Here is a 19573-nt window from a genome sequence, read left to right on the forward strand (position 1 = left end):
CCACAACACTACCCAACTGCACTACCACACCACCACAACACTACACAACTGCAGAACCACAACACTACACAACTGCAGAACCACACAACCACAACAATACACAACTGCACAACCACACCACCACAACACTACACAACTGCACAACCACATCACCACAACACTAACCAACTGCAGAACCACACCACCACAACACTACACAATTGCAGAACCACACCACCACAACAATACACAACTGCACAACCACACCACCACAACACTACACAACTGCACAACCACACCACCACAACACTACACAACTGCAGAACCACAACACTACACAACTGCACAACCACACCACCACAACACTACACAACTGCAGAACCACAACACTACCCAACTGCAGAACCACACCACCACAACACTACACAACTGCAGAACCACAACACTACCCAACTGCAGAACCACATCACCACAACACTACCCAACTGCAGAACCACACCACCACAACACTACCCAACTGCAGAACCACACCACCACAACACTACACAATTGTAGAACCACACCACCACAACAATACACAACTGCACAACCACACCACCACAACACTACCCAACTGCAGAACCACACCACCACAACACTACACAACTGCAGAACCACAACACTACCCAACTGCAGAACCACATCACCACAACACTACACAACTGCAGAACCACACCACCACAACACTACACAATTGCAGAACCACACCACCACAACAATACACAACTGCACAACCACACCACCTCAACAATACACAACTGCACAACCACACCACCACAACACTACACAACTGCACAACCACACCACCACAACACTACACAATTGCAGAACCACACCACCACAACACTACACAACTGCAGAACCACAACACTACCCAACTGCAGAACCACACCACCACAACACTACACAATTGCAGAACCACACCACCACAACACTACACAACTGCCGAACCACAACACTACCCAACTGCAGAACCACAACAATACCCAACTGCCGAACCACACCACCACAACACTACACAACTGCAGAACCACACCACCACAACAATACACAACTGCACAACCACACCACCACAACACTATACAACTACACAACCACACCATCACAACACTACACAACTACACCACCACAATGCTACACAACTGCAGAACCACATCACCACAACACTACACAACTGCACAACCACACCACCACAACACTACACAACTGCACTACCACACCACCACAACACTACACAACTGCACAACCACACCACCACAACAATACACAACTGCACAACCACACCACCACAACACTACACAACTGCACAACCACACCACCACTACACTACACAACTGCACCACCACACCACCACAACACTACACAACTGCAGAACCACACCACCACAACACTACACAACTGCAGAACCACAACACTACACAACTGCAGAACCACAACACTACACAACTGCAGAACCACAACACTACCCAACAGCAGAACCACATCACCACAACACTACCCAACTGCAGAACCACACCACCACAACAATACACAACTGCACAACCACACCACCACAACACTACACAACTGCACAACCACATCACCACAACACTAACCAACTGCAGAACCACACCACCACAACACTACACAATTGCAGAACCACACCACCACAACAATACACAACTGCACAACCACACCACCACAACACTACACAACTGCACAACCACACCACCACAACACTACACAACTGCAGAACCACAACACTACCCAACTGCAGAACCACACCACCACAACACTACACAACTGCAGAACCACAACACTACCCAACTGCAGAACCACATCACCACAACACTACCCAACTGCAGAACCACACCACCACAACACTACCCAACTGCAGAACCACACCACCACAACACTACCCAACTGCAGAACCACACCACCACAACACTACACAACTGCAGAACCACAACACTACCCAACTGCAGAACCACATCACCACAACACTACCCAACTGCAGAACCACACCACCACAACACTACCCAACTGCAGAACCACACCACCACAACACTACACAATTGTAGAACCACACTACCACAACAATACACAACTGCACAACCACACCACCACAACACTACACAACTGCACAACCACACCACCACAACACTACCCAACTGCAGAACCACACCACCACAACACTACACAATTGTAGAACCACACCACCACAACAATACACAACTGCACAACCACACCACCACAACATTACACAACTGCACAACCACACCACCACAACACTACCCAACTGCAGAACCACACCACCACAACACTATACAATTGCAGAACCACACCACCACAACAATACAAAACTGCACAACCACACCACCTCAACAATACACAACTACACAACCACACCACCACAACACTACACAACTGCACAACCACACCACCACAACAATACACAACTGCACAACCACACCACCACAACACTATACAACTACACAACCACACCATCACAACACTACACAACTACACCACCACAATGCTACACAACTGCAGAACCACATCACCACAACACTACACAACTGCACAACCACACCACCACAACACTACACAACTGCACTACCACACCACCACAACACTACACAACTGCACATCCACACCACCACAACAATACACAACTGCACAACCACACCACCACTACACTACACAACTGCACCACCACACCACCACAACACTACACAATTGCAGAACCACACCACCACAACACTACACAACTGCAGAACCACAACACTACACAACTGCAGAACCACAACACTACCCAACAGCAGAACCACATCACCACAACACTACCCAACTGCAGAACCACACCACCACAACACTACCCAACTGCAGAACCACACCACCACAACACTACATAACAGCACAGAACAAACACACCCCCACAACACTACACAACTGCAGAACCACACCACTACAACACTACACAATCGCAAAACCACACAACCACACCACCACAACACTACACAACTGCACAACCACACCACCACAACACTACACTGACACACAGCTACACATCAACATTAGATTAACATTACTCTGTTACACTGATGTATAATGTGTATAATATGTTGTGTAATGTGTGTATTGTGTCAGGAGGGGGCAGTGGTGGCACTGTTAAGGATCTGCAGACAGGACTGTTTCTCCAGTCTCTACGCTCTCGCCCTGAGGACGGTGGCCTCAATCTGCTGCGTGGAGGAAGGCACCAACCAACTGGAAAAGGTAGTGCTTTGTCCATGTGAAAGGAGCTAGTGACTGTTATGTACTCCTGCCCCACAAAGGGAAAAGGAGGATATATAAAAGTTGAGTTCCAAGTCCAGTGGTGACACCTAAGTGTTAAAAAACTCTACCAAACAACACCATCCTCACCACCACCCTCATCATCATCAACACCAACACCACCACCAACACCGTCATCACCTCCACATCACCATCATCATAAACACCACCACCACCAACACCGTCATCACCATCACCATCATCAACACCATCACCACCAACACCATCATCAATAGCACCACCAATACTACAATCACTGACACCACCATCATCAACATCATCACCACCACCATCACCAACACCACCATCATCAACACCATCACAAAAATCACCATCATCACAACCACCAACACCATCATCCAAACCATCACCAACACCACCATCATAATCAGCACCAACACCATCACCACCACCATCATCATCACCACCAATACCAACACCAACACCAACACCGACACCACCACCAACACCATTACCACCACCAACACCATCATCACCACCACATCACCATCATCACCACCACCATCACTATCATCAACACCACCAACACCATCACCTCCACCACCACCATCATCAACACCACCACCAATACCAACACCGACACAACCACCAACACCACCATCACCATTATCAACACCATCACCACCACCACAACCATCATCATCACCATCAATACCAACACTGACACCACCAAGACCATCACCATCATCACCACCACCGTCACTATCACGTCACTATCATCAACGCCACCATTATCAACGCCATCATCATCATCAACACCACCAACACCATCACCACCAATATCAACACTGACACCACCACCAACACCATCACCACCACCAACACCATAATCACCACCACCATCACCATCATCACTACCACCATCATCATCAACAACACCATCAACATCACTACCACCGCCATCATCATCACCACCAATACCAACACCAACACCATCATCACAAGCACCATCACCATCATCACCACCACCATCACTATCATCAACACCACCATCATCACCAACACCAACACCAACAACACCATCACCACCACCAACACCACCATCATTACCAACACCACCATCACCACCACCAACACCACCATCACCACCACCAACACCAGCATCATCACCAAACACCACCACCATCACCACCACCAACACCATCATCAAGGCCACCACCATCACATACACCACTGTCATCCAAACCATCACCAACACCACCATCTTCATCAACACCAACACCACTAACAACAGCATCATCATCAACACCAACTCCAACTCCATCATCAACACCAACTCCAACGCCATCATCGCCCCCAGCACCTGAAACACAGTGGACAGAGCTGAAGGAAGGTGGACAAAGCTGAAGGACAGTGGACAGAGCTGAAGGACAGTGGACAGAGATGTGAGTAGTGGACAGACCTGAAGGATAGTGGACAGAGCTGAAGGACAGTGGACAGAGCTGAAGGACAGTGGACAGAGCTGAAGGACAGTGGACAAAACTGAAAGACAGTGGACAGAGCTGAAGGACAGTGGACAGAGATGTGAGTAGTGGACAGAGCTGAAGGATAGTGGACAGAGCTGGAGGACAGTGGACAGAGGTGAAGGACAGTGGACAGAGATGAAAGAAAATAGACAGAGATGTGAGTAGTGGACAGAGCTGAAGGATAGTGGACAGAGCTGAAGGACAATGGACAGAGATGAAGAACAGTGGACAGAGATGAAGAACAGTGGACAGAGATAAAGAACAGTGGACAGAGATGTGAGTAGTGGACAGAGCTAAAGGACAGTGGACAGAGATGTGAGTAATGGACAGAGCTAAAGGACAGTGGACAGAGCTAAAGGACAGTGGACAGAGGTGAAGGATAGTGGACAGAGCTGAATGACAATAGACAGAGCTGAAGGATAGTGGACAGAGCTGAAGGACATTGGACAGAGATGTGAGTAGTAGACAGAGCTGAAGGACAGTGGACAGAGTTAAAGGACAGTGGACAGAGCTGAAGGATAGTGGACAGAGCTGAATAATAGTGGATAGAGCTGAAGGATAGTGGACAGAACTGAATGACAATAGACAGAGCTGAAGGACAGTGAACAGAGCTGAAGTCAGTGGACAAAGATGTGAGTAGTGGACAAATCTGAAGAACAGTGAACAGAGCTGAAGGACGGTGGACAGAGCTGAAGACAGTGGACAGAGCTGAAGAACAGTGGAAAGAACTGAAGACAGTGGATAGAGCTGAAGGACAGCGGACAGAGCTGAAGACAGTGGACAGAGCTGAAGGACAGTGGACAGAGATGTCAGTAGTGGACAGAGCTGAAGAACAGTGGACAGAGCTGAACAGTGGACAGAGCTGAAGAACAGTGGACAGAGCTGAAGACAGTGGACAGAGCTGAACAGTGGACAGAGCTGAAGAACAGTGGACAGAGCTGAAGACAGTGGACAGAGCTGAAGGACAGTGGACAGAGCTGAAGACAGTGAACAGAGATGAAGGACAGTGGACAGAGATGTGAGCAGTGGACAGAGCTGAAGGACAGTGGACAAAGCTGAAGGACAGTGGACAGAGCTGAAGACAGTGGACAGAGCTGAAGACAGTGAACAGAGATGAAGGACAGTGGACAGAGATGTGAGTAGTGGACAGAGCTGAAGGACAGTGGACAAAGCTGAAGGACAGTGGACAATGCTGAAGGACAGTGGACAGAGCTGAATGACAATAGACAGAGCTGAAAGACAGTGGGCAGAGATGTGAGTAGTAGACAGAGCTGAAGGATAGTGAACAGAGATGAAGGACAGTGGACAGAGATGTGAGTAGTGGACAGAGTTGAAGGACAGTGGACAGAGATGAAGGACAGTGGACAGAGATGTGAGTAGTAGACAGAGCTGAAGGATAGTGAACAGAGATGAAGGACAGTGGACAGAGATGTGAGTAGTGGACAGAGCTGAAGGACAGTGGACAGAGCTGAAGGACAGTGGGCAGAGCTGAAGACAGTGGACAGAGCTGAAGACAGTGGACAGAGATGTGAGTAGTGGACAGAGCTGAAGGACAGTGAACAGAGCTGAAATTAGTGGACAGAGCTGAAGACAGTGGACAAAGATTTGAGTAGTGGATAAAGCTGAAGAACAGTGAACAGAGTAGAAGGATAGTAGACAGAGCTGAAGAACAGTGGAAAGAGCTGAAGACAGTGGACAAAGATTTGAGTAGTGGATAAAGCTGAAGAACAGTGAACAGAGTAGAAGGACAGTAGACAGAGCTGAAGAACAGTGGAAAGAGCTGAAGACAGTGGACAAAGATTTGAGTAGTGGATAAAGCTGAAGAACAGTGAACAGAGCTGAAGGACAGTAGACAGAGCTGAAGAACAGTGGACAGAGCTGAAGACAGTGGACAGAGCTGAAGAACAGTGGAAAGAGCTGAAGACAGTGGACAAAGATTTGAGTAGTGGATAAAGCTGAAGAACAGTGAACAGAGCTGAAGACAGTGGACAAAGATTTGAGTAGTGGATAAAGCTGAAGAACAGTGAACAGAGTAGAAGGACAGTAGACAGAGCTGAAGAACAGTGGAAAGAGCTGAAGACAGTGGACAAAGATTTGAGTAGTGGATAAAGCTGAAGAACAGTGAACAGAGCTGAAGGACAGTAGACAGAGCTGAAGAACAGTGGACAGAGCTGAAGACAGTGGACAGAGCTGAAGAACAGTGGAAAGAGCTGAAGACAGTGGACAAAGATTTGAGTAGTGGATAAAGCTGAAGAACAGTGAACAGAGCTGAAGGACAGTAGACAGAGCTGAAGAACAGTGGACAGAACTGAAGACAGTGGACAGAGCTGAAGAACAGTGGACAGAGCTGAAGGACAGTAGACAGAGCTGAAGGACAGTGGACAGAGCTGATGGACAGTGGACAGAGCTGAAGACAGTGCAAAGAGCTGAAGACAGTGGACAGAGCTGAAGGACAGTAGACAGCTGAAGGACAGTGGACAGAGATCAAGGAAAGCTGCACATGTGTTTGGGTTCCGCAGAAGTGCAGTTATGTTTGCCTTTTTAAAGTGGTCCAGCATCGCCCCCCAGTGGAATATTAGAAGAAATCACAGAAATTAAACCAAACAATAAGATCCCCAGGTCTTTGTGTGTGTGTGTGTGTGTGTGTGTGTGCGTGTGTGTGTGATGATCACATGTTGATGGTGTCCTGTGTTTGACTGATATCATTTGTGTGTGTGTGTGATGACTGCAGGTGGATGGTGTCCTGTGTCTGGCTGATATTCTGACGGATGAAGGTTGTGCTGAAGCGGCTCGGGCCGAAGCAGCAGCAGTTGTGGCTCAGATCACGTCTCCTCACCACACATCCACCCAGCACCTTAGCAGCTTCCTGGAAAGCATGCAGGACATCCTCACGGCGCTCATCAGTGAGTATTGATCTTATCATTTCCCCAGTCCCCATTAAATTACACCTACACTTTTACCACTACTCCAGTCCACCTAAAATTACCCCAAAACTTTTACCACTTCCCCAATCATCCTTAAATTGCACCTACACCATTCTTCAGTTCACCTTAATTTACTCCTATACCAATCACTAGTCCACTTTAAATTACACCTTAAATCACAGATACTCCTTACCACTCCCCAAGTCCTTGTTAAATACCTCCCATTATTATATCAGTCCGCTGGTCCTCTTTAAAATTCTGCTAGTATTTTACATTCCTCTCGGACCACCTTAAATCCCCTCAATCATCCAAGTCCTTTACTACTCCCCTTGGTTCATATTAAATTACTCCTACTCCTTTGTCACTCTAAATTGTTAATTTCCACTTTAAATTATTAATGTATAAGTAATGCATTATCATAAAATCAACATTTAGCATCAAATATTAATATTATTAATTCAGAATTTAGTTTCAAAGAGTCAGAATTTATGTGATGTGTGTGTGTGTGTCTGTGTATATGTTTATACTTGTGTGTTCTCAGAGCTGTGTGAGAGCGCCTCCTGTGGTGAAGTGTTTCTCCTGGCTTCAGCAGCTCTGGCGAATATCACCTTCTTTGACAGCATGGCGTGTGAGATCTTGCTGCAGCTGGATGCAGTGCATATTCTCCTCCAGGCCTGCAGGGACCGCCAGAGAGTGGACACACCCTACTCCAAAGACCAGGTCAGCGGCTGTGCAGTTCTGATGGTGGCACTGTAGAAAAATGGGTTGATCATGTTTGTGCGTTCCTGATGGTGGCGCTGTAGTAAATGGGCCGGTCGTGTTTGTTGGTTCCTGATGGTGGCGCTGTAGTAAATTGGCCGGATATGTCTGTGCAGTTCTGATGGTGGCGCTGTAGTAAATGGGCCGCTCGTGTATGTTGGTTCCTGATGGTGGCGCTGTAGTAATCGAGCCGGTCGTGTTTGCACGTTCCTGATGGTGGCGCTGTAGTAAATGGGCCGATTTTGTCTGCGCAGTCCTGATGGTGGCGCTGTAGATAACGGGTTGATCATGTTTGTGCGTTCCTGATGGTGGCGCTGTAGTAAATGGGACGGTTGCGTCTGCGCAGTCCTGATGGTGGCGCTGTAGAAAACAGGTTGATCGTGTTTGTGCGTTCCTGATGGTGGCGCTGTAGTAAACGGGCTGGTCGTGTTTGTGCGTTCCTGAAGGTGGCGTTGTAGTAAATTGGCCAGTTGTGTCTGTGCAGTTCTGATGGTGGAACTGTAGAAAAATGGGCCAGTAGTGTCTGCGCAGTTCTGATGGTGGCGCTGTAGAAAACGGGTTGATCGTGTTTGTGCGTTCTGATGCTGGCGCTGTAGTAAACGGGCTGGACATGTTTGTGCGTTCCTGAAGGTGGCGCTGTAGTAAATGAGCCGGTCGTGTTTATGCAGTCTTGATGGTGGCGCTGTAATAAACGGGGCGATCCTGTCTGCGCAATCCTGATGGTGGCACTGTTGAAAACGGGTTGATTGTGTTTGTGCGTTCCTGATGGTGGCGCTGTAGTAAACTGTCCGGTTGTGTCTGTGCAGTTCTGATGGTGGCACTGCAGAAAAACGGGTTGATCATGTTTGTGCAGTCCTGATGGTAGCGCTGTAGTAAATGGGCCAGTCGTGTTTGTTAGTTCCTGATGGTGGCGCTGTAGTAAATGGGCCAGTCATGTTTGCACGTTCCTGATGGTGGCGCTGTAGTAAATGGGCCGGTTGCATCTGCACAGTCCTGATGGTAGCGCTGTAGTAAACGGGCAGGTCGTGTCTATGCATTCCTGAAAGTCACGCTGTAGTAAATGGGCCGGTCGTGCTTGTGCGTTCCTGAAGGTGGCACTGTAGTAAACAAGCCAATCGTGTTTATGCATTACTGATGTTGGCACTGTAGTAAATTGACCATTTGTGTCTGTGCAGTTCTGATGGTGGAACTGTAGAAAAACGGGTTGATCATGTTTGTGTGTTATTGATGGTGGTGCTGTAGTAAATGGGCTGTTCTTGTTTGTGCATTCCTGATGGTGGCGCTGTAGTAAATGGGCCGGTTGTGTCTGCGCAGTCCTGATGGTGGCTCTGTAGAAAACGGGTTGATCGTGTATGTGCGTTCTGATGGTGGCGCTGTAGTAAACGGGCTGGTCGTGTCTATGCAGTCTTGATGGTGGCACTGTGATAAACGGGCCGATCCTGTCTGCGCAATCCTGATGGTGGCACTGTTGAAAACGGGATGATCGTGTTTGTGCGTTCCTGATGGTGGCACTGTAGTAAATGGGCCGGTCATGTTTGTGCGTTCCTGATGGTGGCGCTGTATTAAATGGCTTGGTCGTGTTTGTGCATTCCTGATGGTGGCACTGTAGTAAATGGGCTGGTCGTGTCTGTGCATTCCTGATGGTGGCGCTGTAGTAAATGGCTTGGTCGTGTTTGTGCGTTCCTGATGGTGGCACTGTAGTAAATGGGCCAGTCATGTTTGTGCGTTCCTGGTGGTGGCGCTGTAGTAAATGGCTTGGTCGTGTTTGTGCGTTCCTGATGGTGGCACTGTAGTAAATGGGCCAGTCATGTTTGTGCGTTCCTGGTGGTGGCGCTGTAGTAAATGGCTTGGTCGTGTTTGTGCGTTCCTGATGGTGGCACTGTAATAAATGGGCCAGTCATGTTTGTGCGTTCCTGATGGTGGCGCTGTAGTAAATGGCTTGGTCGTGTCTGTGCATTCCTGATGGTGGCGCTGTAGTAAATGGCTTGGTCGTGTTTGTGCGTTCCTGATGGTGGCACTGTAGTAAATGGGCTGGTCGTGTCTGTGCATTCCTGATGGTGGCGCTGTAGTAAATGGCTTGGTCGTGTTTGTGCATTCCTGATGGTGGCACTGTAGTAAATGGGCTGGTCATGTTTGTGCGTTCCTGATGGTGGCACTGTAGTAAATGGGCCGGTCATGTTTGTGCGTTCCTGATGGTGGCGCTGTAGTAAATGGCTTGGTCGTGTTTGTGCATTCCTGATGGTGGCGCTGTAGTAAATGGCTTGGTCGTGTTTGTGCGTTCCTGATGGTGGCACTGTAGTAAATGGGCTGGTCGTGTCTGTGCATTCCTGATGGTGGCGCTGTAGTAAATGGCTTGGTCGTGTTTGTGCATTCCTGATGGTGGCACTGTAGTAAATGGGCTGGTCATGTTTGTGCGTTCCTGATGGTGGCACTGTAGTAAATGGGCCGGTCATGTTTGTGCGTTCCTGATGGTGGCGCTGTAGTAAATGGCTTGGTCGTGTTTGTGCATTCCTGATGGTGGCGTTGTAATAAATGGGCCAGTCATGTTTGTGCGTTCCTGATGGTGGCACTGTAATAAATGGGCCAGTCATGTTTGTGCGTTCCTGATGGTGGCGCTGTAGTAAATGGCTTGGTCGTGTTTGTGCGTTCCTGATGGTGGCACTGTAATAAATGGGCCAGTCATGTTTGTGCGTTCCTGATGGTGGCGCTGTAGTAAATGGCTTGGTCGTGTCTGTGCATTCCTGATGGTGGCGCTGTAGTAAATGGCTTGGTCGTGTTTGTGCGTTCCTGATGGTGGCACTGTAGTAAATGGGCTGGTCTTGTCTGTGCATTCCTGATGGTGGCGCTGTAGTAAATGGCTTGGTCGTGTTTGTGCGTTCCTGATGGTGGCACTGTAGTAAATGGGCTGGTCGTGTCTGTGCATTCCTGATGGTGGCGCTGTAGTAAATGGCTTGGTCGTGTTTGTGCGTTCCTGATGGTGGCGCTGTAGTAAATGGGCTGGTCATGTTTGTGCGTTCCTGATGGTGGCACTGTAGTAAATGGGCCGGTCATGTTTGTGCGTTCCTGATGGTGGCGCTGTAGTAAATGGCTTGGTCGTGTTTGTGCATTCCTGATGGTGGCACTGTAGTAAATGGCTTGGTCGTGTTTGTGCGTTCCTGATGGTGGCACTGTAGTAAATGGGCCGGTCATGTTTGTGCGTTCCTGATGGTGGCGCTGTAGTAAATGGCTTGGTCGTGTTTGTGCATTCCTGATGGTGGCGCTGTAGTAAATGGCTTGGTCGTGTTTGTGCGTTCCTGATGGTGGCACTGTAGTAAATGGGCCGGTCATGTTTGTGCGTTCCTGATGGTGGCGCTGTAGTAAATGGCTTGGTCGTGTTTGTGCATTCCTGATGGTGGCACTGTAGTAAATGGGCTGGTCGTGTCTGTGCATTCCTGATGGTGGCGCTCTTGTAAATGGGCTGGGTGTGTCTGTGCATTCCTGATGGTGACGCTGTAGTAAATGGCTTGGTCGTGTTTGTGCGTTCCTGATGGTGGCACTGTAGTAAATGGGCTGGTTGTGTTCGTGCATTCCTGATGGTGGTGCTGTAGTAAATGGGCCGGTTGTGTCTGCGCAGTCCTGATGGTGGCACTGTAGTAAATGGGCAGGTCGTCTTTGCGCGTTTCTGATGGTGGCACTGTAGTAAACGGGCTGGTCATGTTTGTGCCTTCCTGATGGTGGCGCTGCAGTAAATGTGCCGGTCATGTTTGCGCGTTCCTGATGGTGGCGCTGTAGTAAATGGGCCGGTTGTGTCTGCGCAGTCCTGATGGTGGCACTGTAGTAAATGGGCCGGTCATGTTTGCGCGTTCCTGATGGTGGCACTGTAGTAAACGGGTCGGTCGTGTTTGCGCATTCCTGATGGTGGCGCTGTAGTAAACGGGCCGGTTGAGTCTGTGCAGTCCTGATGGTCAGTTGTGTGTACTATTTGATGTTGTGTGATTGTTTTTGTGTTCTGATTTGTGATTTTTGTTGTTGTCTTCAGGTCGTCACTATTCTGGCGAACCTGTCGGTGCTGGAGCAGTCGGCTGCAGAGGTTTTACTGGAGAATGGTTCGTATAAAGTGCTCTAATCACACTCAGGCTGAGGAGAGGTGCTCTCTGGTCTATCAAATATATTAATATTTACAAAACCAATTTCCCAGGAAAGTTAGGACACTTTCCAAAGGTTCCACAAGAACTGAAAACTGTAATGTCACCTAAACTTTTAAACTAATAAAATACAAAGAAAATGTGATCCAGGTTTTCAATAACAAACCAAACTAGAATGTGATGCCTGCAACACACTCAGAAAAATCTGGAAAAGGTTCCACAGCTGCAGTTTACTGGTTCCATGTAAGTTTGTCAGGACTGAAGAGAAATGGAGCCTCCACCAAAGGCTGAGTCTGTGTGAGCCAGGATGGATCATGGTTCAGGGCTTTGTCTCGAACTTCATGAGAGAATCATCAGTCAGTTCAAAGACTGTTTCTCAGAGCACAAAGATCACAAAGAGTTTAGGTTTCAACTGTCTACAGTTCATAAAACCATGAAGGGGTTCAAGGAGTTGAGGCAACCCTGAAATGGTCTAAAAAAGAAGCTAGGGTTAGGGTTAATGTTGAGCAGGAATGCCAGTGACTTCTTTGGGCCCAGATTTGTGTGAGATGGACAGGAAAACAGCTTTTTTGGGAAAAACATATGTCGGATTCTATGCACCAAAGATAAATAAGACTGATGTGACACAGTGGTAAATGCCTCTTTGCCAGCGTTCTGAGTGAGATGCAGGTATGAATTTTTTAATGTGTGTATATTCAACAAATAGAATTAAGCTCATGCCTGAAAATATTGAAAATGTTTTTGTTGTTCTTTTATCTGTTAAATTATGATTTACATAAATAAAGAGAATTGTAAGTGTCCTCACTGTCCTGTTGATTGAGGTTCTAAATAAATGAAACCCAAGTTGTGATCTGAACTGATCTAAGATTAGCCTGAGCTGCATGAGCTACTGCTCCTCACAATGTTTCTTTGTTTAGGGATTGACCGTCTGCTGCTGTTGTTGGGGGAGAAACCTTCCTCTTCCAATCCATCAGAGGGTGCTGCATGTGAGCGAGTTCAGCAGAAAGCTGCAGTCACGCTTGCTCGCCTCAGCCGAGACCCGGATGTAGCACAGGTGGCCATTCAGCTTCAAGGTATAAAACACAGAAAGAGTGCAGGCTGGGTGATGGTTACCAGAAAACTTAGTAAACTAAGGTATAACTAAAGCAGTAATATGATGTTATTATAAAGGCAGTAACAGGAGGTTATTCCAGAATTGAGGAGCTTTTGAGAAAAGGTACTTTCCTCTTGCAGTGTTTTTCCTAATGAGAGGAACTAAGAGTAGACTGGTGTCCTGTGAATAATGAGTATGTGATGGGTGATAGGGTATGAGAAGTTCACTAAGAAACCATTTAGAGGTTTATAAGACAAGAGGAGTATTATATAGTTAATGCAAATCCTCTAGCTGTAGTGAGCACAATCGCTTCTGTATTTTGAACTGACTGAAGCTTATGTAATGCTCCCTGCCAGGAGCGCATTCCAGTAAGTTATAATAAAACATGCTGAGCTTTGGAACATTGCATGAGTGGAAGAAGGCAGTTTTGACTGTATTTGATAAGAAAATCAAAAGTTACCCCTAAACTTTTAATTAAGGTAATATATACAACCCCTGGCAAAAATGATGGAATCACCAGTCTCTGAGGATGTTCTTTCAGTTGTTTAATTTTGTAGAAAAAAAGAAGATCACAGATTTGACAAAAAACTAAAGACATTTCAAATGACAACTTTCTGGCTTTAAGAAACACTAAAAGAAATCAAGAAAAATAATGGTGGTGGCCAGTAACAGTTAGATTTTTAGAACAAACACAAGGAATAAATTATGGAATCACTCAATTCTGAGGAAAAAATTATGGAATCATGACAAACAAAATCACACTCCAACACATCACTAGTTCTTTGTTGCACCACCTCTGGCTTTTATAACTGCTTGCAGTCTCTGAGGCATTGACTTAATGAGTGACAAACAGTACTCTTCATCAATCTGGCTCCAGCTTTTTCTGATTGCTGTTGCCAGATCAGCTTTGCAGGTTGGAGCCTTGTCATGGACTATTTTCTTTAACTTCCACCACAGATTTTCAATTGGATTGAGACCATGACATTGACCTTATGTGTCTTTCTTCAAGACTTTCGACCTGCTGCACTCACTCCAATAATTTCCAAGTGCTTTGAAAGACTAGTTCTTTCCCACTTGAAATCCTGCCTGCCTGCTACGCTGGACCCACACCAGTTTGCCTATCATAGCAACAGATCCACCGAGGACGCTATCTCAACAGCACTACACACTGCACTAACCCACCTGGACTGTCAGAACTCAGAATATGTGAGTATGCTGTTCATCGATTTTAGTTCTGCATTCAACACAGTGATTCCGTCTATGCTGATATCCAAACGCAACCATCTGGGTATCAGCACATCACTCTGCCACTGGATTTTAGACTTCCTGTCTAACAGACCCCAATCTGTTAGATTAGGCAACCTTCATTCATCAACCATCACCTTGAACACTGGCATTCCACAAGGTTGTGTTCTTAGCCCGATTCTGTACTCTCTCTTCACCCATGACTGTGTACCTGCATATGGTTCAAACACCATAGTCAAATTCGCAGATGACACCATGGTGATAGGCTTGATTACAGATAATAATGAAATGCGCTACCGGGATGAAGTACAGCATCTGTCCTTGTGGTGCCACAACAATAACCTGGTACTAAACAGGCTCAAATCAAAGGAGATCATCATGGACTTCAGACGGACTAGGAACCAAGCTCAGGCCCCCATTTACATCAATGGAACTGCATTGGATCAGGTGCCCAGTTTCAAGTTCCTTGGTCTCCACATTTCCAATGATCTCACCTGGTCCTTGAACTCCTCCGTCCTCATCAAAAAGGCACAGCAGCGCCTCTATTTTCTTCAGAGTCTGAAGAAAGCTCACTTGTGTCCCAGGATACTAGTGAACTTTTACCACTGTACCATCGAGAGCATACTTACCAACTGCATCTCTGTATGGTACGGCAGTTGCTGTGCTGCAGACCGCAAAGCTCTCCAGCGGGTGGTAAAAAGAGCACAGCGCGTCATAGGCACCGAATTACCTACCATCGAGGATATCTACCACAAACACTGCCTGGGCAGGGCAAGAAACATCGTCAAGGACGTCACCCACCCAAATCATGGACTTTTTAGCCTTTTACCATCTGGCAGACGTTACAGGAGCCTCCGTTCCTGCACTAACAGGCTTCGTAACAGTTTTTTTCCTGAGGCTGTTATCCGGATGAACACTATTCAGGCACTTTAAACAAACATTGCACAGTCATTACATTGCACCTTCTGTAAAGTTGTATTTAATTTATCCTTCAGTACTTAATGCATCACCTACACAATGTTACTTTGTTTACATGTTTTATATTTCAATATGTATATATGGTTACTTTAACTACCATAATCACAATGTCATATCACAACTGCACTTTAATCACAATCCATAATCATAATGTCATTTCACAACTGCACTTTATGTAAATTATGTAAATAATGTTATATATTGCACTTCTTAGTTAGATGCTAACTACATTTCATTGGCCCTGTACTTGTACTCTGCACAATGACAATAAAGATGAATCTAATCTAATCTAATCTAATCTAATCTAATGTTTTCACAGATTTTACTTTATGGCAAGATGCATTATCATCCTGAAAAATTATTTCATCATCCCCAAACATCCTTTTGATAAATGGGATAAGAAAAGTGTCCAAAATGTCAATGTAAACCTGTGCATTTATTGAAGATGTAATGACAGCCAACTCCTCAGTGCCTTTCCCTGACATGCAGCCCCATATCACAATGACTGAGGAAATTTGCATGTTTTCTTCAGACAGTCGTCTGCATTAATCTCATTGGAACGGCACCAAACAAAAGTCCCAGCATCATCACCTTGCCCAATGCAGATTCAAGATTCATCACTGAATATGACTTTCATGCAGTCATTCACAGTCCAAGATTGCCTTTCCTTGTAACCTTGTTTTTTTTTCTGTTTAGGTGTTAGTGATGGCTTTCTTTTAGCTTTTCTGTAAATCCCTTTTCCTTTAGGCGGTATCTTACAGTCCGGTCACAGGCGTTGACTCCAGTTTCCTCCCATTTGTTCCTCATTTGTTTTGTTGTACATTCTCTGTTTTCAAGGCGTATTGCTTTAAGTTTTCTGTCTTGACGCTTTGATGTCTTCCTTGGTCTACAGTACGCTTGCCTTTAACCACCTCCCAATGTTATTTGTACCTGGTCCAGGTTTTAGACACAGCTGACTGTGAACAACCAACATCTTGTGCAGCACTGGGTGATGATTTACCCTCTTTAAGGAGTGTGATAATCCTCTCCTTTGTTTCAATTGACATCTCTGGTGTTGGAGCCATGATTCATGTCAGTCCACTTGTTGCAGCAGCTCTCCAAGGTGTGATCACTCCTTTTTACCTGTGTACTAACGAGCAGCTTTAATCTGATTCAGGTGTTAGTGTTTGTAAGTAAAATTTGCAGGGTGATTCCATCATTTTTCCTCAGAATTGAGTGATTCCATAATTTATTCCCTGTGCTTGAAAATTATTTTTCTTGACTTCTTTTAGTGTTTCTTAAAGTCAGAAAGTTGCCATTTGAAATGGCTTTAGTTCTTTGTCAAATCTGTGATCTGCTTTTTTTCTACAAAATTAAACAATATCCTCTGAGACTGGTGATTCCATCATTTTTGCCAAAGGTTGTATTACTATTGCCTTGCGCCCAGTGATTCCAGGCAGGCTCTGGACCCATCACAACCCTGAACAGGATAAGGGTAACAGACGATGAATGAATGAATATATTAATGTATTACTATTAAATGCCAAAATTAATATCAGCATTAACCCATGATGATCAGCTGATCAGGAGTTACTTTACCTCATGTCACATCTGTATATGCAAATGAATGGGGAGGGTTAATATGTGATTATGTAAATGACATTGCTCTTTGTTTGTTTGTTTATGAAGCTGTGCCACGTCTCATTGAGCTCTGTCGCTCTCCGGCTGAGAGGAACAACAGTGACTCTGTACTTGTCGCCTGCCTGGTGAGACTCCCTTGTGTCTACACACACACACACACACACACACACACACACAAGGCACTCCGCTGCTTGCTGGTTTGTCCAGGCTGATTTGACCAGGATGTATGTGTGTGTCCTGCAGGCCGCTCTGAGGCGTCTGGCCGCTGTGTGTCCGGAGAGCGTTTCTCCTTCTGATCATCAGCAGCTTATCAAGCCCCGACTGGTCGACTCCTTCCTGCTCTGCTCCAACATGGAGGAAAGCTTTGTCTGACCCCACCCACCATCACCCACCCAGGAGACTGGTCTGTTACAGTGACGCCCCCCACTGCAACACTGAGGAACACACACAGTTATGATGTGATGTAATGAGTGATGATGTGATGTGATCACAGAGCCCTATGCTGTTGAGCGTTTATTCTTCTGTGCTGTCACACAGGGGTTCCACAGGTGTTTGTGAGTGAGTGTGTGTGTGAAACACTGTCCAGAGGTGTGGACACTTTAAGCTTAGTTCCATGTTGTAAACATGCTGTGGTCAGTTATTTTAACCTTTGGACTGAAAATGCATTTCATTTTATTCAAATATGTTTTTCTGCTTTGAGTTGGACTCTAGAAACACAGTGGATGGATTTACTCAAGGATCAGGAACATTCTCACAGCGACCAAGGAAAGTCTGATTATTCTGAATAAACATTAAACTCTGCTTTAAATCTCAGTCTTTAAACACTGCATTTATTTGATGTCTCTGAAACTTTTCCCAGTTTGTTTTTTTAAACATTTACAGCTTACACATGCACACACGTTATGACGTGTTAAAACGTAAAGTATGAAACATTAATAACCCATGCAGAATGTGGACTGTCAGTTTTAAAATATGTCCTGCATTTCTCTGATGTGCATTTTGTCCTGGGCTCCATCAATAAGAATATTCATTCATTCATTATCTGTAACCGCTTATCCAATTCAGGGTCGCGGTGGATCCAGAGCCTACCTGGAATCATTGGGCGCAGGGCAGGAATACACCCTGGAGGGGGTGCTAGTCCTTCACAGGGCAACACACACACACACTCACACCTACGCACACTTTTGAGTCGTCAATCCATCTACCAACGTGTGTTTTTGGACTGTGGGAGGAAACTGGAGCACCCAGAGGAAACCCACACGGACACAGGGGAAACACACCACACTCCTCACAGACAGTCACCCGGAGGAAACCCACACGGACACAGGGGGAACACACCACACTACTCACAGACAGTCACCCGGAGGAAACCCACACGGACACAGGGAGAACACACCACACTCCTCACAGACAGTCACCCGGAGGAAACCCACAAAAACACAGAGAGAACACACCACACTCCTCACAGACAGTCACCCGGAGGAAACCCACGCGGACACAGAGAGAACACACCACACTCCTCACAGACAGTCACCCGGAGGAAACCCACGCAGACACAGAGAGAACACACCACAATCCTCACAGACAGTCACCCGGAGGAAACCCACGCAGACACAGGGAGAACACACCACACTCCTCACAGACAGTCACCTGGAGGAAACCCACGCAGACACAGAGAGAACACACCACACTCCTCACAGACAGTCACCCGGAGGAAACCCACGCGGACACAGAGAGAACACACCACACTCCTCACAGACAGTCACCCGGAGGAAACCCACGCGGACACAGAGAGAACACACCACACTCCTCACAGACAGTCACCTGGAGGAAACCCACGCAGACACAGGGAGAACACACCACACTCCTCACAGACAGTCACCTCAATAAGAATAATTAAATGTTTTTAACTTTTATTCCATTTTCGAACCTATAATGGAACAAGCAGGGGTTGCGGTTGTACTGTGCCTTTAAGGTCTATGTAAATGAACTCTGTTTTGATTGGCTGCCCTC

At 46.5% G+C, this 19573-nt stretch overlaps 1 protein-coding gene across 1 annotated transcript in view; it reads left to right on the forward strand.

Moving 5' to 3' along the window:
* Positions 1-18326, forward strand: part of LOC136673983 (protein inscuteable homolog) — a 38070-nt gene extending 19744 nt beyond the window's left edge. Inside the window, exons 6-12 of the mRNA XM_066649805.1 lie at positions 3148-3273; positions 7549-7720; positions 8283-8461; positions 12519-12585; positions 13542-13697; positions 17609-17685; positions 17804-18326. Of these exons, the coding sequence (XP_066505902.1) occupies positions 3148-3273; positions 7549-7720; positions 8283-8461; positions 12519-12585; positions 13542-13697; positions 17609-17685; positions 17804-17932 (906 nt within the window). The 3' untranslated portion in view covers positions 17933-18326. The remainder of the gene's footprint in view (positions 1-3147; positions 3274-7548; positions 7721-8282; positions 8462-12518; positions 12586-13541; positions 13698-17608; positions 17686-17803) is intronic.
* Positions 18327-19573: the final 1247 nt, after the last annotated feature.

This window comes from Hoplias malabaricus, chromosome 17 (assembly GCF_029633855.1).
Source record: "Hoplias malabaricus isolate fHopMal1 chromosome 17, fHopMal1.hap1, whole genome shotgun sequence".
In the NCBI taxonomy this organism is placed as follows: domain Eukaryota; kingdom Metazoa; phylum Chordata; class Actinopteri; order Characiformes; family Erythrinidae; genus Hoplias; species Hoplias malabaricus.